The 24,583-nt window shown below is 37.7% G+C and overlaps 1 protein-coding gene across 5 annotated transcripts in view; it reads right to left on the reverse strand.

Moving 5' to 3' along the window:
* Nucleotides 1-24,583, reverse strand: part of Exoc2 (exocyst complex component 2) — a 252,744-nt gene that overhangs the window by 75,761 nt on the left and 152,400 nt on the right. Inside the window, exon 24 of one of the 5 annotated variants that reach the window (XM_046453459.2) lies at nucleotides 1,335-5,718. The exons of the other annotated variants lie outside the window; for them this stretch is intronic. Within the exon in view, the coding sequence (XP_046309415.1) occupies nucleotides 5,699-5,718 (20 nt within the window). The 3' untranslated portion in view covers nucleotides 1,335-5,698. Of the gene's footprint in view, nucleotides 1-1,334; nucleotides 5,719-24,583 lie in introns of those variants that run through there. 5 annotated transcript variants of the gene reach the window in all.

Genomic DNA, 24,583 nt, shown 5'->3' on the forward strand with positions numbered 1-24,583 from the left:
AAGTTTAACATTCATAAACTTTACGAAAAGCTCTTAAGGTTTAAATAAAAGTAAGGCAAACATAATCCCCTGTCCATCTCAAAAGTTAAAGTCTGATGTCTAAGACAAAGAATGATATAAAATGTAACAGAATACTTTATACATGTAACCTAGAATATCAGTTTCTTCATTCAAAAACTTGATACACTGAATTTCAGACTTAAAGGTAGAAAACTAACCAATTTAACTAAAACTTATCAATTAAATTCATCTGTTTAATCTTTTGGCAAAAAAGTTTTTCTATTAGAGGGCAACTTCAATTGGAAAAATGAAAGTGACAAGAAAATAGAATTCATTCTATAAATGCAAATGAATATATTTGACTTCTACTGTGAAGTATGACTTCTGGATTTAATGTTTTATAAACAGGTTTTGGGTAAATGTTCAATTTTCAAACTCTCAAATAGTCTTTCAAAAAAATAAGAATGACTTCAATGAAACTGAAAGTAATTAATGCTCATGAAAGAAGCAGAGCTGTGAAGCAGGTTGTTTAGCTATGTGGCCTCTGTGAACAATGGAAGCACTTCTACTATTTACTATCTGACACCATGTGGATGGTTCAAAATTGCTGGGTAGTTCTACTGCTATTATTGAGCAGACAGTGCATCTCTACGACTAGAATTAGTACTGTGGAGCACAGGAAAGAAGTAAGCAGGTATTGTCCCTATTCTCAATTTATGGCTCCAAATTCAATTTTAAGAAGAAAATACAATCATTATAAGTTTCAGGCACTAGAGTTCATCTATCCCTCTCATGCTCCCACTCCCTATCCCACTATGAATCAGCCTCCTCTGGACAGAGGGGTTGGAGGGGAAGGGAGGGGGTTATTAATGATGGTGGAATGTGATGATCATTATTATCCAAAGTACAGGTATGAAGACACGAATATACAACCAGAGATATGAAAAATTGTGCTCTATATGTGTAATAAGAATTGTAATGCATTCTGCTGTCATATATAAATAGAAAAAAAACAAACATTTCAGGCACTAAACCAAAAGAAGGACCTTGAAATTAAAAATGAGCTTGAGTCATAATCAAATTGAAGGCAGATAAAAATGTGAAAAGCCAATAGTTATAACATGAGATAAATATATAATCTCTACTTTATAAATATCATGTTAGCAAAATGTTAATACTGTCTGTATATTGTAAAATACATGTAATAACAAATGTATAAAACACATGTATAAATATCTACTATATATTTTATATATTATAAATAATAAAATAAATTAGAAAGTAAAGAAATAAAGAGAAAATAAAAATTATTTTATTAGTCTAGATAAGCCAGGTATGCCAAAGTTGAAGAATACCCCAAAATATCAGATGCTTAAAACAACAGCCAATGTACTTCTTGCTAATGTGATGATAAGAAAATAGAATTCAGAGGTCATAGAGGTCTTGATAACTGATATCACTTGGGTCTAGGCTTATGGAGGCTCCACCACAATATACCTTCTGTGACCACAGAAGTAGGGGAAAATGTGAACAATACTCTGAGCTAGCTAGTCCTCTAGGCTCTGGCTGGAGATCATCTGGCTACTCCACAGGCCTAGCTCTGACTTCAGTGGGTAAGGTAGGAAAACCCTTTCCCTAAGAGAAAAAGAAGGGGGCTTTGGTGAACAGTAATGTAATCTACCATTACTTATAGTAGAGTTTTACATTTACCAGTACAAAAATGTATTTTAGAATTAAAATTAAAATGAAGGTCTGATTCTAAGTTCATTTTATTTTGATAATTGGATTTAACAGCTTTCATAGCAGAGAAACTACTACACAAAGAAATGCAGATATATTTGGAAGAGGTACATAATCGGCTGAATTTTAAACCATGATCACTCAGCAGTCAGGATCTTTAAGTTTCTAGATATGAGTGCTTCCTTCACCTTAAAATTAAATATAACTTACATTTATTTAGTGAACTATATAACTCTTAAGTGTAGAACTTGATTTTTTTTTACATTTTTATATGTACCCACACATACACACATCAAGATATAGTTATTTATTTCCAGCAAACTCTGATGTCCTCCTTCCCTCTCCAAGAGGTAAACACTATTTATCCTCTATCTCCCAAGATCAGTTGTGCTTGTTTTTATACAAATGAAATACTGAAAATGGTACAGAAACAGAGAGTCTTATTTATTTGTTAGCTGGCGTCTTCCTCTCAATGCCTGTGAGAACAATGAAGTTGTTGCATGTGGAGGATTTGGGTCATTCTCATTCTTGTATGAAATTGTACTGTACTGTACATTTATCTGTCATAAAATTTGTTTGCAATTTTTAGCTATTTCAAATGGGGCTGCTATGAATATAGTTGTTCATGTCTTTTGGTAGACATAAATACCAATTCTCTTAGGAAAGCTACTAGAATGGAACTGGGTTACTGCAAACATGCATGCTGATCTTTAGTGCATATAGCATGTTCCTAGCGGGGATTACAGCAGGAAGGACTGCAGGCCCCAGCAGAATATTAAAAAGAAAGCTACTGTAGAAACCAAAAAAAAGAAGGTTAAAAAAATACCAAGTATACACACGAATTTTTCTTTTCACTAATACAACCCAACCATAGAGTGCAAGAATATAAACTTCTTTCATACCCATCATATTTAAAGTCTATGAAGGTGGCTTTCTGTGACTGCATAAAACCTATTATTAAAGTTCTTCAATACACAAATTTGCTAAAAGTGATATGTAGTCTACATATAATTCTTAAAGCCCTTGTTACTGTAATCATGGGTTGTCACACCATTTGCAGCCAAAAATGACAGTAATTTCAAAAAAGAAAAATGAGTTTTTAAGTATATCATATTTATGAATTTACTTTGGTTGTCATTCAAACATTTTGATTATTAGTGTGAGATACTATCAAGAAATAGAAGTAAATTGATCCAAAAAATAATTCATATCCCAAGTAAATATTCTCTACCGTATCAAGATTTTATTAGCATTGTCTTTAATTTTCTCAGATATAAATAAACTGGTTCACTGGTGTCTCTTGCTCCAAATACTTAAAAAAAAATAGTCACAAACTCAGTTTTTATTCCAGCTATACTATTTTTGGACTGTTTATACGGGCTAGGCATGTTAATTAGCTTGTGGATAAATGATTTTTTTTTGAAAGTGATTAGAAAGCAGAGAGAGAAAGAATTCAATACTCGTCCATGGTCTTAAGTAAAATTTCATCTGGACCTCAGTTTTCTCAACTATAAAATGAGGCATGTTACATCTCTCATCCCCATTCAGGCCTGTATGTTTCCCATTTATTGTGGACTTCCAGGAAATGCTGAAGATATTATTTTTAAGATACTCAGAAGTTTTCCACATTGATGTTCAAAATAAATAGTAATCAAAAAGGACAACTATTAAGCTGTATTCAAAGTATTTGGGGGTTGATTTTTGCTTCTTATTCAGAGAAGGAAAAAAGAAAGTTGGAGTCCAGTAAATATTTATTGAATGCCTCCTATCTTTGAGGTTCTATATTGGTGTTGGAAGAGACAGATGGTGATGGCATTCTGAAAATAATGCTCTGTGGTTTAGCATTCTTAACAAATTCTCTCACATGCTCAATATTTATAAAAATGAGTAAATCTCTGTGTCTTCTTCACTCCCTGAGCATAGGATTTGAGCTCCTGGTAGTCATCTGATGGTTTACTAGTGGCTGTAGGTAGAGTGGTGGTGAAGTCCTACTCCTCAACAGCTCTCAGGGAACTCATCCATGGAGACAAAACTCACCTCTGGAGACGAAACTCCAGGGATGAAGGACAGCCAGGGAAGAGTCCACATTGGACAGAAAACCTGGTTTAGGCACACAGGAACCTCCCAGCAGAGGCGTGTGGGATAGGAAGGATAGAGCGGGATATGGGGATCAAGTGAGGGAAATGAGCCCTTAAAAATGTTTTAAAGGGAGCCAATGACCAGACCTGCATATGTTTAAAAAAAACAAAACCAAAAAAAAACCTTAAAAGAGAATGATAATCAGAGGAGGCTTTACTCTAAACCAACCCTTCTTAAAACTTTTCTTTTTCAGTTTTAGCCAATAAAAGCATTTGAATGGCATTGCTTTTTGATGAAACTATGATCCTTTTGTCTTTTATAAAATAACACACCAGAAACAAATTTGTAACTTTGTAATGTATAAAGGAGGGTACTTGAATTATACATTTTCCAGCTCAGCCTCAGAATTACTTTTCACTTGCCCAAAGTTAGCAACTAGGAGTTATTATTTGCTTCCACCTTGTCCTACACCCAGAAATACAAAGAAAAGCAAACAAAGTTTTAAAAAATAACCAACCAATACTAGGAAAAAAAATCTCTTTTCATCTTTTTATCATTTCCACAGTCTTCTGTTCTAATATTCCCTGTCATTCCTGTCATCTCTCTTGCTGCCTTTTTTTTTAAGAGAGAGAGAGAGAGAGAGAGAGAGAGAGAGAATGAATGAGAATCCTCAATATTCATTTTTTTTAGTCTTCGGCGGACACAATATCCCCGCCTGCATGTGGTGCCGAGGATCGAACCCGGGATGCTCGAACGCCAGGTGAGCGCGCCACTGCTTGAGCCACATCCCCAGCCCTCTTGCTGTCTTTGAAGGCACAGAATCTGTGTAACACATGTGGATGTGAGGTTCTCCCGAGTGCTGCCTGGTCTAACTAAGTGCCAACAGCAGCTTTAGAGCTGATATGTAGCCAGTTAGACTCCAGGTGTGCTGGGAGGGATGTGGCACCACAGTCCAAGGGAGGAAACATTTAGTAAGAATGATTGCAATTAAGTAACTATTTTCAATAAAAAATGAGAACATACACACACACACACACCATGTAAATATATGTGTGCTGAACATAAAGTGGCTTCCAGGATTTCTTTTAGTCAATTTGTCTAAAAGTCTCACTACTGTTACTCTAATTCCTTAGATTCTGCAAAACAGGAACTAAATAATCAAGGCACATTTGATAATGACTTAAAATTTGTAAGAAAGTCCAAATGTAACATTTGGAAATCATCTGAACCTCAGCTTTCTGTTGTGATGCATGTTATAAATAACTCAGAAAGTACAGCAATTGTTAGTTTTCCAGTTCAAAGTAACAGTCTGGAATTGTCTATATCAGTGCATGCCACTTATCCAAACACTAAGTCAATCCTCAAGTTTTTCATTAAATCTCATCTTTAATGCAAAGTGCAGAGATATTAAAATTAGTACAACAGTTTTTGGCTAACGGTGGACAGTGGTGCCCTATTCTGCCGAGCATATTTAAAGAGTCTTAATTGGCTACGTATCAGCTCTGAAGCTACTATTGGCACCTATGTGGACCAGACTGCTCTCCAGCACAACAGATTAGGAAAATAAAAACTTCCACATATGAACCAAGGCTTTTGTTTAGAGGAGATATCAGAAAGAGATAAGATAATTTCAATGCTAAACTTACATGAAAATGATGATCCAAATTTCAATGTTCACTGTAAACTTTCAACTTTTTCCAACATGAGAGTATATACAGTAATCTCACCAGACATCCCCCCAGCACAAAAAGGCATATGGCATGGCTGCCTCAGTTATGTTATCTCTGTTCATCAGGTGTAGGGGCATCAGAGACTTCCACAGGCTCCTCAGAGAATGCCTTGAGGCAAGGAGATCAAACATTGGCAGGCCCAATGCTCTTCAAAGGTTTTCAGACAAAACTGTTTAAGACAAATACTTGTTAAATTTAGGGGTCACAGTAATGCTAAATATAAACAAGTTCACTAAGAATAATAAAAATACCTGGAATAGAGGAAAAAAATGCCCAAACCATGGCATATACTCAAGTATCTGTTATTTTATTACCTTGGTGTTTACCACTATGCACAAAACTGTAATATGAAAATTAGTTTTAGAAAAAAAGTCTCTCAGACTATGAACAAATGAGCAAAATCAGGTAAAGTGAAGAGGGGAAGTCCCTAATGCTTTCTATAGCACCTTAGAAGCTTAAGTTCCACAGATTCATAATACAAATATAAAATAATTACAGAACACACATACACACTTTATCCAAGGCCTTACAGACTGAAAAAGATCCTGTCAAAAGTCAAGGATACAATGCTTCATCACCTATCTTAAAGGAACAGTGAGTGATGTTCTAGAATGGCTCAATGAGTGTTGACTTTCAAACAGAACTGATGCTATTGAAGGAATATAGGAAACACCAGGTAATATCACTATTGCTAATGTGGTTCATCCAATTTTAGAACAGACTTTTGGATAAGATTTACTGAGAGTGAGAGAGAGTACAAAAGCCACAGGATCAACAGTGAAGGCAGAGACACAGTTTGGATAGAGTAAAACTGAGTTAAGAGAGAGGAAGATTTTCATATTCTCTCTCCTTCTGTTCCACGGTTGGTTCCACTGGGACAAAAAAAGCTACAATGAGCAAGGAATGTAGCTCTATACACCAGAGCACAAGGATACAGGGCAAGGCTGATCTATAAGACTCAAAGTCCACTCAAGGGATCCCTTGGTAAAGGGAGGCACAATTTGATTAAAAAATTAACTACTAAAATGAATTGAAGCTCATCATATGTGTTCATATCATGAGTTTCCAAAAAATAAACAAATATTTTGTTGAGACTTTTGAGAAATGCTAGGGAACCAACTCATTCTGAAAAGTGCCAAAGAAAGAATCAAAAATTTCCTTGAACTTCCAGTATAAATTATACTTCAGAATAAGTATACAATTAATGAAAAGAATTTTTTAACTTATGTTATATTCCAGGAAATAATCATTAATTAATAATCTCTAATATGAAATAGATCATGGGAAAAATTATCAGTGGTACTAAAACTGTTAGATGCAAAGTTTATGGCCAACTTTTAAAGGGTGAAGCTGACAACATTTGAATCTAATTTTCATCTTAACACTACAAACAGACCAAACATACTGTGTAGACTTGATGGAAGTAAACCCATTAAACCTAACATTGATAAAGCATCTTTACTAACCACAAAATTTAGAGCAAACAACAAAGATGGAGGAACATGTTAAATGACATCATGAGGAATCAATCTAAAAAACCTAGACTGTGAGGAAATCTAAAGAACAAAGGACCTAATTTATTTAAAAAACTCAAGAGGGAACCCAGAGAGTTAATAAACTAAAAATAAATAAATAAATAAGACTAAAAACCACTTAAGAGATGCATGAATAAAGGAAAACGTATGTAACTAGAGTGAATCCTAACTTAAGCAAACTGTCTAACAAGCCTCTGTAAGAATTTCAACAATGGAGTGGTGTAACTCTACTTTGTGTACAACCAGAGACATAAAAAACTGTGCTCTATATGTGTATTATGAATTGAAATGCATTCTGCTATAAAGTATAACAAATTAGAATAAGTAAATTTAAAATAAAATAACATGAACATTTCAACAATGGGCATATGATGAAATTAAGGAATCGTTTTTCTTTTTTTTTTCAGATCTGATAATAGTATTATGATTACTTATGTTTCTTAAAAAAAATAAATAATTTGCCTCTGATTTGTGCATGGGTAAAATGATGTAATACCTGAGACTTCCTGGAAGCAGTGAGGAGTAGGGTGGTATAGATTTAAAAAAAAAAAAAAAAGATTGGGCAGGGCTGATAATTATTAAAGCCAAAAGGTAAATAAAGATTTGCTATACCATTCTGTTTTACTTTGTGTCTAAAAATTTCTCTAATAAGAAGTTTGAAAAATGACTTAAGATTGTTTGCACAATAGTACATTAGTTTATCCTGATGCCAAAAACATAGTTTACCACTATCAATTTAATACATAATAAAATAAAATAAATACTTCAGCAGATAAGACATGCAATGAAGAAAATATGTAGGCCACAGTCCATCTCAAGGTTAATAAATTTCATTTCTAATAGTCTTCACATTTAAGACTATTAGAGCCAACATTTAGCTTTATTGAAAAATGTTTGGCAGACAAAGAAATTATAACCAAATGTCCAAAGCATTGTCCAAATGGTTTTCATTGCACTGGCTCTAATATGTTAAATTGCTTATAAAAAAGGAGACAATGTCTGAAAAATATGAACCTACATGAAAAAAAATGATTTTTAAAAAGGATGACCAACTAGGATTATCCTCCTTTAGAAATACGTAAAATTGCTCTTTGCTCATCAACAAATACAACACCATTACAAACTACCTTACAATAAGTTTCAAATGAAATTAAGACCCCTCGAAGGAGTTATAATATCTTTTCCTTTAGAGTTCAGTAAAGGGAAATTATTGACTTGGACATTTCTTCACAGATTAAGTTCACTCAGTTGGTGTTCGGTCTGATCAAAGGGAGAATTCATACAGCACTGAACTACCCAGAGCAGGCGACTCATTGAGGAGTGGAAGGGTAACAGAGAGACAATTGCTTTCACCAAATGCTAACACAGATTCCATATTCAGAAAAGAGGACAGATTCTGAAAAGTGTCCCAACAGATAGTACCAGGAATATGTTTATCGTGGTGTTACATGCATTTTACAATATTCTAAGCCCTTTTAACTGGATGGTGTATGTGTTATTTTTGTAACTGTGGCAAGTGGGGCAGGCAGGGCAAAGGCAGCAGTGCCATGATAAAGAACACAGAGGAAACAGAGTGGGCAGTGGGTTGGAGAGGAGGCCTTTTTGAAATGAGAAATGGAGATGTGGTGAGATTTAGGGTGTGTCAGAGACAGCAGGAATGCAAGAAACTGGAGCTCACTGAGTGTGATGTGGGATGAGCTAAGGGCAAGGAAGGTGCCTAGAACTGCGGGTGAGAATAAAGTGGAACATGTCAGCTCTGGAGGCTGAGGGAGGCATGTCCAGGGATGGGGACAGTGAATATGACAGGCCAGTGATGGTAGGGAGAGCAGGTCAGTGAGCACCTGTGGTGAGCCGTGTTTCTAAACCGTTGACGCCATTAGAAGATGGCGCCGGTTTCCGTTGTGGATCTTGGTAAACAACTCCTTATTTGGGAGTATTGGCGCGCTGTCCCTCAGTACCCAATGAGAAAACCCCGCGTGGCAGCTTTGGATTGGACTTGAGTAAGCTTTATTAGGCTGTGTGGGGGTGCGTGAGGGAGAGAGAGCGCTTGAGAGAAAACTAGAGTTAAGGCCTGAATAAACCGCTGAAAGAAGAATCCTGTGTCGTGTCTTCCTTGCTGGCGAGGGGGTCGCGACAGTTGGTGGCCCGCGCGGAGAACCGAATACCTCTCAATCCCAGGATCCAGAACTTTTAGCGGTCAGGGTGGTGCACCGGTAAGTTCCCAGGTAAGTGGGAATCCGCGGAAAAATTAGCGGGTCGCTCCTCTGTAAGCAGAGAGAGCGGGGATTTTTTGGACTTTCGCTTTATTTCTTTGCTTTCGCTTTCTGTATTAACGCCATGGGCGCCTCTGCTTCTAGCCCTATTCTGTTAGCCCTGGATGGACTGCTACGATCTAAAGGTTTAAAAGTTAAACAGAGTACTTTGCAGACGTTCTTAAAACAAGTAGATCTAGCGGCCCCGTGGTTTGCTTACTCGGGCAGTCTCACGACCCCCAGCTGGGAAAAACTAGGCAGGGATTTAGATTTTGCACACGAACAAGGGACCCTCGAAGGTGGGGTGATTCCTTTATGGAAGTTAGTAAGGGGTTGCTTATCTGACAGTAGATGTCAGGATGCCCTAACCAAAGGACAGGAGGTTCTTGAACAATTGCATGAGGAGAGGTCCGAGGGAGCTGAAAGTATTAAGAGTGGGGGAAGTGATAGAGATGATAAACGTTCAAGTCAGCCAAAGACTAGACTTTATCCAGATTTGACTGCATTGAAAGCCCTTGAGGAAGACAGTAGCTCAGACAATGAGGAAGTATTGGAGTTGCTATCACGGCAAGCTAGAGAGAAAAGGGGAAATGGTGAAACTAAAGGGCGAGGTGATCCCTGTAAGGCTGTCTACACAGAACATAAGTACCCAAAGACAGATGTGGGATATGAGGAAGAGGGGAAGGATGCTTTGGAGATTCCTCCTGACCCTCCACCCTATCCTAACCCAGGATCCAATAGGACGTTTCATGCACAAACATGGAGAAAGGTTCATTTGGACATGGGTCTAGCATTCCCTGTGTTTCAAGATGCCAATCGGGGGCAATATCATGAACCCCTTGACTTTAAAATTGTCAAGACATTGGCTGAATCAGTCCGAACCTATGGTGTGGATGCTGCATTTACACTTACCCAGGTGGAGGGCCTTTCTCGCTTTTGTATGACTCCGTCTGATTGGGCGAGCCTGGTGCGTGCCTGTGTTTCTCCAGGAAAGTATCTGGATTGGAGAGCATTTATGTTAAAGGGGGCCACAGCCGATGTCTCTGCTCTGGCCCAATTGAGAGGAGTCCAGAGCTGGCTGTTTAATGTGTCTGGCTCTGTACAGGACACCGTTAATGGTAGGAGGCTTAAAAACATTTCATACAATTCTCAGGTGTCCAATGCTACACTGCCCTCTGCAGCAGTCTGCCTTCATTCTCCGTTTCTGTTCCTTTTGACCAATGATACCAATACTACAGGATCAGAAATGATTGACTGTTCTAATTGTACATGTGTCTTGTCTGAGTGTTGGAATGGATCTTGGAGCACGGCAGTTGTTATGAAGGTCCTGACTTTCGTCCCGATTCCGGTTACTGAGGATCCGGACTCCTTCCCTATTTTTGAGGTGCTCAGGAGCCGTAGGGATTTTGGAATCACGGCAGCTATTGTGACAGCGGTTGCAGTGTCTGCTGCTGCAGTGGTCACTGCTGGAGTGGCCATGGCTAGTCAAGTGCAGACTGCGGCCACGGTTAATCAGGTCATCCAACAAACTTCCAACATTTTAGAGTCTCAAAGTAAAATCAATCAACATATTTTATCAGGAATTTTGGCCGTTAATCAAAGGGTGGATCTCCTCCAAGCTCAGATTGAGGAATTGTCAGACCTAGTACATTTGGGTTGTGTTGATCATCGTGCACATCTATGTATAACATCTCTCAGATTTAATGATTCCAGGAATACCTCTCAAATTATTGGACAGTACCTGGCCAGAAACTGATCCATGGAAGCAGAGAAGTTGATCCAGACCCAACTGACACAAATTGCCATGTTGAACAACACTCGTGTGGACCCTGTGACATTGGGCCAATTTACGAATTGGTTGTCTTCTGCTTTTTCTTTCTTTAAGGAATGGGTGGGAGTAGGCATTTTTGGAGCGATGTGTTGTTTTGGGGTTGTCCTTTGTCTGTGGCTTTTCTGTCGCCTAAGAGCTCGACATAGCCAAGAAAAGGCTATGATCGTCCAGGCTTTTGCAGCCCTAGAGAATGGTGTCTCTCCACAAGTTTGGCTTGCGCAACTTAAGCAATAATTTCCTGGGTTTTGGCCATTGCACCCCAAGTTATCTTTGACATTGCACTGGGATTGGCATGCCCTCCTCTTCCTGCTTTCCCAATTATGCTTCCCAGTTATGGAAGGCCCATGCACTCTGCAGGCCTTGTTGCCATTGCACGCAGGTGGGCTTCCATGCTGGCGCTGCACTTTATGCTTTGGACCCTTCGTTTTCTCAGGGGCTGAGAGATGGTGTTGCCACTTCCAACCTCATAGTCACTGACCGGCTACTTGTAAAATCCCCCTTCCTTTTCGCCGTCATCACGATGCAGGATGCGAGGCAAGGCACTGCACTTGAGTGATCCGGTCTCCGGACCTCAAGGGAAGCATGTCCTATTGCATACGGGTTTGGCGTCCAAGCCCCGTCCCACGAAAAAAGGCGTCGGCTGATATGGTGTCAGATCTAGGGAAGGCGCCTCCTTGGGACTGAGCCATACATTGCAGCCATGTTTGCACAGTGGGATAGGACCTCTACTTTCGCCTGCATTGTTTTTTAAGAAATAAGGGGGAACTGTGGTGAGCCGTGTTTCTAAACCGTTGACACCATTAGAAGATGGCGCCGGTTTCCGTTGTGGATCTTGGTAAACAACTCCTTATTTGGGAGTATTGGCGCGCTGTCCCTCAGTACCCAATGAGAAAACCCCGCGTGGCAGCTTTGGATTGGACTTGAGTAAGCTTTATTAGGCTGTGTGGGGGTGCGTGAGGGAGAGAGAGCGCTTGAGAGAAAACTAGAGTTAAGGCCTGAATAAACCGCTGAAAGAAGAATCCTGTGTCGTGTCTTCCTTGCTGGCGAGGGGGTCGCGACAAGCACCCAAAGGAGGAGGGAGAGTGTGATCTGAAGCAGTTTTTTTCAAAGTCTTGACTACAAGGGTAAAATGCAATGTCCAAGTGCAGCTAAAGGGGATGAAACAAGGTTTGCTTATTATATTTTTTAAGATACTTGAGTGACTTTCAATTTTGATAAGAAAAAGGCTATGGAGAGGAAGATGTCAAGACCTGACCAGAGAAGAGAGGAGAAGAACGAGCCTCAAGAGATCACAGAGTAGAGTGTGAAAGCAAGTTTAATTAGCCTCCAGAGGCTAAGGAGCACATAATATGGGAAGGATGGAAGCACACAGGTGGAAAGGAGGGCATTATCGATCTGGATTCCATCATCCAAAAAGCCAGGACTTGGTTATGGAGAGAAAAACACTTCAAAGTTATAGTTTTATAAATCTTCCTTATAGCTCATCCCTGAATTGTTGGCTGAGGTGTTTTATTTGGAATAGGAATTAACACTGAAATAATGCTTTCTTTGTATATTATTAGAACACCACAAGTTTTATATTTGCTGAGATCAGCTCATATTTTTGCCTGCACACCTAGAACTGGTTCTCTAGATTTACCAAAGTAAACATTATAATCATTATCTCATTAATTATCACTAATTATTAATTATCATTAATCACAATTAACAGAGTATATCATATTAATTATAAGGAACATTAACTCTTAGTAACATTATTTAGAAATGGAAGTGGATTAGTGCCTTATTAAAAGGGTTTGAGTGGCAAATGAAACCCTCCACCCCTTCTACCATGTGAAGATACAGGGTTTGTCCACCGCAGCAACAAGGTGTCATCTTGGAAGTGGACAGCAGGCCTCACCAGACATTGAATCTGCTGTCACCTTCATCTTGGACTTTCCAGCCTCCAGAACTGAGAAGTAAATTTCTGTTCTTTATAAATTACCCAATTGGTGCTATTTTCTTATAGCAGTTCAAAGGAACTAAGATGAAGAATAAGCCAGAAAGCAATATTGCAACAAACCTGTATATACCTCTCTGTGCCAGTACATAAAATGCATTTTAGTAAACTCTCCAGAAATTTTCGGAAAAAGATTTTCCCTACAAGTTGTTAAAGTTTAACAGCTGATGAGACTAATGTTTAAATAAAGATGAAAATTTAATGATATGGGCAAACAGCACAGACAAAACCTGAGTTCTGTGTACAGGAGCAAGTCTTACTTGTTTACTTTTACTTTTTTATCAATAAAACAAATTTATAATGGAAGTTATCCCCTCTGCTTGACATAATGAAACTTGAAGTTCTCTTCTAGCTTATTTTTCTGCCCTGATTAAACCATTTAATTAACTTTCACTGCAATGTCTTAGTTGCTTACAAATCTTACTTGCAAGTCTGACTTACTCTGTACACAGAGTCAAATTTTAAATATTTTTAAAATTACAAAATTTAGTATGAAGAGAAAAATGTTGGAGGAAATAAAACCATACAAATAGACAAATTAAAAACTTTGAATATACAGATTAACATACTGATTTTCATTTTATTCTAGTCTTAATGTTCTAAATATGTATATTTCTGTATCTGTGAATTAAATTTAAACAGGGCATGAATGTGTAGTTTAATTTGGCCAGTGTGCAAAGCATAATTAGGTCCTTAAATTTGTACTGGTGATCTCAAGGATTTTGTGATTGAATTGCTGTTTCCCAAATTCCTTTTTTAAAAAAAAGAGAGAGAGAGAGAGGAGAATTTTTTAAATATTTATTTTTCAGTTTTCGGCGGACACAACATGTTTGTTTGTATGTGGTGTTGAGGATTGAACCCGGGCCGCATGCATGTAGGCGAGCACGCTACTGCTTGAGCCACATCCCCAGCCCTCCCAAATTCCTTTTAAAAATGGAATTTAGGGACTGGGGTATGGATCAGTGGTAAAACACTTGCTTGCAATTGCAAGGTCCTGGCTTCAATACCCAGCACTGAAAAAAAGTACTCTCTTGAATGAAAACTATGTCTATTTCACATTAAATTTATATTCTGAATAAAGTGTTATTATTTGAACATAGTGTTAGGTATGTATGCTAGGGGAGCAAAACTGATCAGGACTAAGACATTGCAGTGAAAGTTACTTAAATGCTTTAACCAGGGAAAAAAAGGAAGCCAGAGGAAGAGAACTTCAAGTTTCATTATATCAAGTGGAGGGGATAAGTGGTTATAAATTTGTTTTATTGAGAAAACAATATACTCAGTGGAAAGAACAATTTCTTATAATCCTTATTCAGGTATCTATTGGGAAGAACTATCAGACGTAGCAATGGTATAATTATGTAGAGAGGTCATCTTGTGAAGAAATTAGCCTGGCTGCAGCCTTCTACATGCCCAGTAGAGCCATCTGTGACTACCAGAGCGGGCCTCTAATGAGGCTACTCACAGATGGCTGAGGTCCAGAGAAAGTGATTCTAAAGTGATAATCTGCTTTCTTAGTTTAAGAAGCGATGTTCCTAATACACATAACTGAGCAGTGATGTACAGTGAAATAAGTGAATTGAAGTAATGGATGTTTTCCCTTTGACTTCTAACCACATACAAAAGATAAGTTCCTACTCTAGAAAGTTTTACAAACTTAGTTTTGAATTTTTCATTTCTTCTAGCAAGAAGAGAAAAACAAACAAACCCAGGTCCACTACTTACTGAAATATGAAAATGCTTATCAGACAGTCTTCCCCAAGTTGTAAATACATCTTACTGTACATAATTGTGTTAATTGTTATAAAGCACATATCATAAAGGAAATCTCATTTATTTTTTCCTGATTCCACCCAAGTGCACAGTCCACTCACCTCACCCCAGGACTTCCTCTATAGCTTCCTAACTAATCTCTTCAGCAGAATGATAAAGTCCCACCTCCATCATCTAGTCCCCACTAGGCCATATTGCCATCACTACCTTAACAACTTCCCTTAAAGCATCTAACTTCAGTTTGATTAGTTTTATTTTTCTTTTGTTTTGTATTTGGTCTTTAATGTCTAGGAGTTTTGAGTGCCCTAAATCATCTGAATTATTGGGATGTATCCCAAATCCTACTTGTTCCTTAAGATATCTATCCTATGATTACAGGCCAGGTTAAATTATCCCCAATTAGAAACAGCAGAATCAGAAGTTTGCAAGTCTTTGGAGGCCATTTTGATCAACAATATCTGGTGGCTGGCCACTCAGCATTGATGTGAACACTGCTGCTGATAAAATATATATATATATTTCTTATAAGGATGACCATATTTTTGAAAATTCTAATGATAACTGCTATGTGATTTTAATTCTGCCTTCTCCAGCTATATAAAACTACTTTTCCTTTTTAAAAATGTAGATATAAGAAGATAGCTATTAAATCCCTCTTTTTTTTTTTAGAGAGAGAGAGAGATAGAATATTTTAATATTTATTTTTCAGTTTTCGGTGGATACAACATCTTTATTTTATTTTTATGTGGTGCTGAGGATCTAACCCAGCGCCCCACGCATGCCAGGCAAGCGCGTCACCGCTTGAGCCACATCCCCAGCCCAAATCCATCTTTAATCCCTTCTCTAGAATATAGTCTATCCTGACAACCATTTTCTCATATGGTTTGGTTTTAAGATGTAATAGTTTCAGAACACAGGAATTTGCCACTTCTATCTTTGGATACCATACTATAGTAATTCCAACTCTCATTTCACTGGATACTTTAAAGCAGAAACATCACAGAGCACTTGGACAGTAGACCTGCAAACAACCTACAACTTTTAGAATTCATACACTGCCCCATATTAAGCTGTGTCTTCTCCTCCCTCTAGTTGTTAAAACTTGCCTACACCATAACTGTTCCTACATAATTTACATGTAATATCTTTTTGTCTTTATGTTTCTAATTATGCCTTTTCTTTTTTGTATGCTTTTTTTCCTCATAATTCAATTTTTCTTGCATGACTTTAAATTTTTTTCTACTCAATGAACTCTTTTGAGGTAAAATTCATATACAGTGAAAGCAAAGATCTTTAGTGCATAATCCAATGGGATTTGATACAAGTGTGCAACTTTCTAGTTACTATCCAAATAAGATACAGATCATTTCTTTTTTGGAGGTAGAGGGGTACCAGGAATTGAACTCAGGGGCACTCAACCACTGAGCCACATCCCAGCCCTATTTCGAATTTTATTTAGAGACTGGGTCTCACCGAGTTTTTTAGTGCCTTGCTTTTGCTGAGGCTGGCATTGAACTCACAATCCTCCTGCTTCAGCCTCCCAAGCTACTAGGACTACAGGCATACGCCACTGCACCGGGGTAGATACACACCATTTCAATCACCCCTAATAGTTCCCTCCTGCCATCGTTTGGTCCATTACTACCACCCACCTCTAGCCATCTTGGATTAGTCAGCCTGTTCTTGACCTTCACTTAGATGGAATCCTATAGTATGTATTCTTGTACTTGAGCTTATTTGCTTATGTCTCCCTTTAAAGGGAGTAACAAGTCATCAGTCTATGGCACTATTAGGAGGTGGTTAAACCTTTAGGAAGTAGGGCCTAGTTTGAGGAAGCAGGTCACTGGGAATAAGCAGGCCTTTGAAAAATATATTTTGTCCCTGTCCCAGATTTGTTTCGGGCCACCATCAGGTGAGCAGTTTTGTTCTATAGTCCTTCTGCCATAATGTTCTGCCTCACCATAAGCCCAGAAATAATGAAGCTGGCTAACCATGGACTAAAACCTCAGAAATTGTAAACCAAAATAAACCTTTCCTACTGTAAGTTGAGTTTTTCAGGTATTCTTACACAGCAACAGAATTCTAACACAGAAAATTGGTACTGAAGAGGGGCTATTGCTGTGGTTATACCTGGCCATGAGATCTGGAAACCTTTGTAATTGGTTTGGGGGAGGAAGTCAGAAACGTCTGGAGAAGTGGGCTAGAAAAGCTTAGAATGATGTAAGCAGAGCTTCATGGGCAATTTTGGTGGAAGCTAAGAAGCTAAGAAGAGAATGAGAGAATGCCAATGGGAATGCATGAGAGTTCAGATGGAAATGAGGATTCTACTGGGAAATGGACCAGAAGTCATTCATGTTACATTCTGGCAAAGAACTTGTCTACATTTTGTCCAAGTCACTCTAAGTGAGGGTGAATTTAAAGGTGATAGACTAAGTAATTTAACAGAGGAAATTTAAAAGCAGCACGCTTTCAGGCTTGCTGGTTGCATTAGTCAGATTTACAGTGAGAATCAGGAACAAAAAGTAGAGAAGAAATGTCTGAAAACTTGCAGGAAAGAAATGAGTGTAAACTTTTAGGCAAGGAGAGTGTGATTGTTAAAGAGATCAGTAATATTAAAAAGAAGCAAGTCACTTTGCAAAGGGACATAGAAAAGATGCCTAGAGGACTTCTAAGGAATAAGTAAGACTCTATCCCTCCCAGACTCAAAGGTGTTAAAAGGTATAAACCATTCATCTGAGAAGAAGCCCTTGGGCACCCTGCTCCCACAATAGCTTCCACAACAACTCAGAAGTTGTTGCCCCAGGACTTATTTCACCATGTTCAGCTATCCAGGCACTCAGAGGTCACCAAAGCCATGGCCCAAGCAGTCCCTGCTGCTGCCTGAGCTGGTGGCTCAACTTAACATAATCCACGAAGTTCTGGTTTTGCAGGCATTCGGAATGTAAGAGTCTTATGATTATGTAGGCGTCCACTGAGATTTCAAAGGAAAGCCTGGGAGGCCAGGCAGTAGACGGCAGGGTCAAGGTCCCTACAGGTAACCCCTGAAAGCATGATATGTGAAAACTATGAGAGTGATGCCCAAAGCTGCAATGGAAACCCCAGGAAATTAGAGATGCCAAGATTGTGGAACATCTGCCAAGGAATCTGTAGGCAATGCGAGCTAACCTGTGGAGGGGCTCTCATTTCAGAACAAAGAAAAGGAAACGTGGCATTCAGTGTGCTTGCCAACACTGCTGCAAATCTGTTATGACTCTGTCATAACTCAGTTATGTAAGAAGCTGTTGCAACTTTAGTTGCAACTCTATAGTATGAGAATACCCAATCAGAATGTGTATTGTCTTATATGGGAGACAAAAGAACTTGCAAGAGACACACCATGCTGCATTCCAGGCTCAGCCTTTAGATATAATCCACTGGGCAAGTGTTGACACTAATAAAAGCTGTTTCCTGCTGAACAGTGCCCTGTTTTACTGGGCGATAATCCCATTACAAGCCCAAGAGTGACCACATGGGCTATAGCTGACAAGACTATAGTGGAAGAGCCATCCAAGTCCTTTGTAGCTCACATCATGCCCTGGATGCTGAACATGGAACTACAGAATTTAATATTTGCCCTGCTGGGTTTGGGTTTTGCCCAATCTTTCTTTGTTATTTTCCTGTTATTCCCATTTTTAAAAGGAATTGTGCCATTGTATGTTTGAAGTATATAATTTGTCCTTTGATCTTTACAGCTAAGAGTTTCCTTGAATCTCAGAGGAGAGGAATAGATGCATTTTGCATTATGAGATGGACATGAGCCTTTGGAGGCCAGAGGTGAAATGTTATGGTTTGGATAGACATAGACTTCACACAAAAGGCTTGGCTGCCAGCCTGTGGCCCTAGTAGGAGATGGTACAACCTTTAGGAGATGGGGCCTAGTTGGAGGAAGGTCACTGGGAGCAGACCTTTGAAGGTACATTTTCTTCCTGCCTCTCTTCCCCCCAGTCCTAGTCATCACAGAGTGAGAAGCTTTACTACAACATGTCTTCAGCCATAATGTACTATCTCATCACAGGCCCAGAATTAATGAAGCCAGTCAACCATGAACTGAAACGTTTAAAACCTTGAGTCAAACCTTTCCTGCTTTTAGTTGATTATTCTCAGTTATCTTATCACAGTGATGGAAAACTGATGAATGCACTAACAATACTAGAGTTCTAGTTGTTCCACATCCTTTGCCAACATTAGTATTCCCAGTCTCTTAATTTTAGCTGTTCTCATGAGTCTGAAGTAGTATTTCACTATGATTTTCTTTGCCTTTCCCTGATTATAAATGCTGCTGTTTATTCTCAATCTGTTACTGGCCTTTTGTGTTTTTTTTTTCTTTTTAAAAAAGCTGTTTTTATTCACCTGTTGCAACATATCTGTTAACATTTCCTTTTGCCATGGACATGCTTTAGTGCCTTGTCAAAATAACTGACCATGTATACATGTGTTCTTTCTGTTCCACTGATCTATTTGTCCTTATGCTAATACTAAAGTTTCATTAGAGTAGCTCTACCAAGTCTTTACACCAAGCAGTGTGAACACACCGACTTCCTGTCCTTCATTAAGAATCTCTGGGTTATTCAAAACCCTCATTTTTCCAAATAAATTTTGGAACCACCTATTAATTACTCCCCACCCCTACCCCCCAAAAAAAGATACTGAGAATTGGGTTGGTAATGCACTGTATCTACAGATCAATTTGAGAGATCTGACTTCTTAATATTGAGATTTCCAATGCAAAAACACAGTTTATATATTCATTTATTTTAGTTTTATTTAATGAAATTACATTCAGTAGTAATTTTCCATTTCCAGTGAAGTCCTAAATGTATTTTGTTTGATTTATTCCTTATTCTTTAAGCATTTAATGATACCATAAAAGGAATTATTAAAATTTTATTTTCAATTTTTTGCTATATTTAACTGTTTTATGTTAAATATAACTGAATTTTGCATGTTGATTCTATATCCTGAGATCCTATAAATTCAATTATTAATTACAATAATTTTATAGATTCCTTAGAATATTCTATATAAACAGTGACATTGTCTTCGAATAAAAACAATTTTATCTTTTTTTTTATTTAATAACACTTGAATCTTTTTATTTTATTTTATTTTTATTGGTTGTTCAAAACATTACAAAGCTCTTGACATATCATATTTCATACATTTGATTCAGGTGGGTTTTGAACTCCCAATTTTACCCCAAATACAGATTGCAGAATCACGTCGGTTACACATCCACATTTTTACATAATGCCCTATTAGTAACTGTTGTATTCTGCTACCTTTCCTATCCTCTACTATCTCCCCTCCCCTCCCCTCCCATCTTCTCTCTCTACCCCATCTACTGTAATTCATTTCTCTCCTTGTTTATTTTCCCATTCCCCTCACAACCTCTTATATGTAATTTTGTATAACAATGAGGATCTCCCTCCATTACCATGCAATTTCCCTTTTCTCTCCCTTTCCCTCCCACCTCATGTATCTGTTTAATGTTAATCTTTTCTTCCTGCTCTTCCTTCCTGCTTTGTTCTTAGTTGCTCTCATTGTATCAAAGAAGACATTTGGTATTTGTTTTTTAGGGATTGGCTAGCTTCACTTAGCATAATCTGCTCTAGTGCCATCCATTTCCCTGCAAATTCCATGATTTTGTCATTTTTTAGTGCTGTATAATACTCCATTGTGTATAAATGCCACATTTTTTTTATCCATTCATCTATTGAAGGGCATCTGGGTTGGTTCCACAGTCTAGCAATTGTGAATTGTGCTGCTATGAACATCGATGTAGCAGTATCCCTGTAGTACGCTCTTTTAAGGTCTTCAGGGAATAGTCCGAGAAGGGCAATAGCTGGGTCAAATGGTGGTTCCATTCCCAGCTTTCCCAGGAATCTCCATACTGCTTTCCAAATTGGCTGCACCAGTTTGCAGTCCCACCAGCAATGTACAAGAGTACCCTTTTCCCCACATCCTCGCCAGCACTTGTTGTTGTTTGACTTCATAATGGCTGCCAGTCTTACTGGAGTGAGATGGTATCTTAGGGTGGTTTTGATTTGCATTTCTCTGACTGCTAGAGATGGTGAGCATTTTTTCATGTACTTTTTGATTGACTGTATGTCTTCCTCTGAGAAGTGTCTGTTCAGGTCCTTGGCCCATTTGTTGATTGGGTTGTTTGTTCTCTTATTGTCTAATTTTTGGAGTTCTTTGTATACTCTGGATATTAGGGCTCTATCTGAAGTGTGAGGAGTAAAGATTTGTTCCCAGGGTGTAGGCTCCCTATTTACCTCTCTTTGTTATGGTTTGGATATGAGGTGTTCCCTAAAAGCTTGTATTAATGCAGGAGTATTCAGAGGTGAAATGATTAGATGATGAGAGCTAAAACCTAATCAGTCCATCTTAGAATGAAGTAACTGGATGGTAACTATAGGCAGGTAGGGCATGACTAGAGGAGGTGGGTCACTGGGTGGTGTGCCTTGGAAGGGTTCCTGAGGCCCTTCCCCTCCCTCTCTGTATTTCCCAGCTGCCAGGAACAGAGCAACACTCCTATGCCATACCTATCTGACATAACGTTCACCTCACTTTGGGCAGAGTGAGGGAGTTAGTTGGCTGATCATAAACTGAAACTCTGAAAGAGTGTGTCAAAAGAACTTTTCTTCCTCTAAGTGGTTCTTGTCAAGTATTTTGGTCACAATGACAAAAATGTCACTAACAACTAATACAACCTTTCCCCACTCCCACCAATCTTATGTTGTTGTTTTTTTTCCTGCATTATGACAATAACTAGGACCTCCAGGATAATACTGAACAGAAATAGAGTAGACACCTCTGTCTCCTTTCTGATGCTAGTGGGAAGTATTTCATGTTTCATTATCTTATTTTAGCCACAGGACTTTTGTAGATCCTTTTATCAGGTTTAGGAAGTTTCCTTCTATATCTAATTGGCTGAGACTTTTTATGATGAATTAATGTTGGGCTTTTGTGAAATATTTTCTTTACCTCTGCTGAGAGGCAAAGGTTATATGGCTTTTCTTTCTCAGGCTATTAATATAGTGATTAATTTTCAAACATTGCACAAGCCTTTCATATCTGAAATAAACCTTGCTTGGTCCTAATGTATTAGTACTCCATTATATGTATAATGTCACTTTATCTGAATTGCTAAAAATAATTGTAAAAAATTTTTTCTTCCAACGTTCATGAGGTAGATTGGGGTGTAATTTTCTTTCCTTGTAGTATTCTTGCCAGATTTCAGTTTGGGATTGTGCAGACCTCATAAAATGAGATTCAATATTCAATATTAAAAAATGAGATTTCTTCCACCAACATTTTCTGGTAAAATTTGTGTAAAACTGTTACTATTTCTTCCTTAAATGTTTCACAGAATTTATCAGTAAAAGTGTTTAAATAGGGAATTTTCTACAAAGAAAACTTTTTGATTGTGAATTCAGTTTAATGAATATATGGCTTTTTCTTGCATCAAACAATCATTTTTTTTAATTAGTGACAAAAGCAAAGTTTGCTTTTTTCATTTACTCATGTGTCAATCTTTTCTTTAGATTTGAGTTTCCATCTAGTATTACTTTCATCAGCTGTATTCCCTGTCTTACTTATCTGTGGCTTTCTGCTTGAGTGCTAGCCACAGGTGCTACAACCTGGAGAGAGCCCTAAAGGGAAGCCGTGGAAAGACTTGCTTTGGTTTCTACAATTTCACTGAAGCACCCCCTTCCAGTTTCTGGTTTTGATGGCTCTTCTGTGCTTCTACTTTCTGTGCAGAGTTTACAATTTAACTGTGGAAGGAGATACCTGATAAGTTTTCTACTATTGCTGGAACAAGAATTTCTCTGAAACTTATATTTTTGGTTCTGAGGAAGCACTAGTAAAGCATGCTAAATTTTGTCATTAATCTGAGGATGCTTCTATCACAAGATACACAAAAAGCATTGTAGAAACTTTGTAAGTATAATGTAACAGTGTTACATAAGCTAACTTCACTAGTTTTATTCCTCCATTTTCAAATGGTTAACAAAGTATTACACATTGTTTAAAAAAGAAGGGATGAGGATGTGGCTCAAGCGGTATCGCGCTCGCCTGGCATGTGTGCAGCCCCGGTTCGATCCTCAGCACCACATACAAACAAAGATGTTGTGTCTGCCGAAAACTAAAACAAAATAAATATTAAAAAAATTCTCTCTCTCTTTAAAAAAAAGAAAATACACCTGCAGTGACTCCAGGCTTCCCTCTAAACTGATAGGAAGACATTCTGAATTTAAGTAGCATATACTTCCAAGAGAATATCAGGAAAAATGGTTTCATGGCTTGCTGAAACCTAGATTCATGAGTATCTTTTTCATTCATGAGTATGTCTTTTTCATATCAAACCAATTTCGTGTGTATGATGAAAATGAATTAGTGTCATGTATACTTTTTCTTCATGAGTATCCTGCCTCCATGGATAAAAATTTCTTTTTAAAAATAAGAATGTATGGGGCTGGGATTGTGGCTCAGCGGTGGAGCACTTGCCTAGCACGGGCGGGAGGCCGGTTTGATTCTCAGCACCTCATAAAAATAAAGGCATTGTGTTGTGTCTATCTACAAAAAAGATGGATGGAAGGAAGGAAGGAAGGAGGGAAGGAAGGGGAAAAAAAGAATGTATGCTCCTCACAAATATTCCTCAAACACTAAACTTAAAATAGAAAATTAAAGTTTTCTGTGATTCTACTTCCCACCCTTATCAAGCCACATTTGTATATGACAAAATATGAACCTGATATGTTGTCTTTCTAAATAAAAATATGAGAAAAATGAATGCATTTTTCCTTGACCAGCATTTTCTACCAATACATGAACAATGTGTATGTCCCTCCCTCTCTCTGTGTAGGTAGAAAAATACCAAAATCTCTCTGTACCCATGGGGAATTGATTGCAGAACATTCCCCCAATGGAGACTGAATACCAAATCCACAGATATTCAAGTCCTTCATGTAAAGTAGTATGATATGTGTAAAACCTATAAATGTTCTTCCATATATTTATCTCTAGATTATTTATATTACCTACTACAAAGTAAATGCTATGTATATTATTGTTAGGCTATATTGTTTACACAATAATAATAAGAAAAAAAGTCTGTTTGGGTTCCGTAAGATGCAATAATATTTTCAAATACAGTATTTTTTATTTGTGATTGGTTGAATCCACAGATGCATAACCTGCAGATACAGTGGCCAAATGTGTAAGTGTGTATATGATTCACATAAACATATCACAAATATAATATATGATTATTTTATATGGAGCCACAACATTTTAATGATCAATTTTCTCAGAGAGCAAGACCAAACTTTGACATTGCCTGCTAGTTTAAAGTTTTTTGAAAAATTAACCAAATATCCATTTTTTCCTTATCTCTGTTCTTCCAGCGTTTTTCTTATTCTCTAGAAATTTTAAACCAGACCCAAGCTTTTAATTTGAGTCATTAGATGCAGGCAATAACCTAATTATACAATGTCTCTTACAGAATTTATTTAAAATATTTGCAAGATATTTCTGAAAAGCAAAAATCTTAAAACTAAAATTGTTTTGAATAAAACAAACATACATATAAGAAATATGCA

This window comes from Marmota monax, unplaced genomic scaffold (genome assembly GCF_021218885.2).
Source record: "Marmota monax isolate L192 unplaced genomic scaffold, Marmota_monax_Labrador192_F-V1.1 WCK01_AAM20220418_F8-fsc00029, whole genome shotgun sequence".
Taxonomy (NCBI): Eukaryota; Metazoa; Chordata; class Mammalia; order Rodentia; family Sciuridae; genus Marmota; species Marmota monax.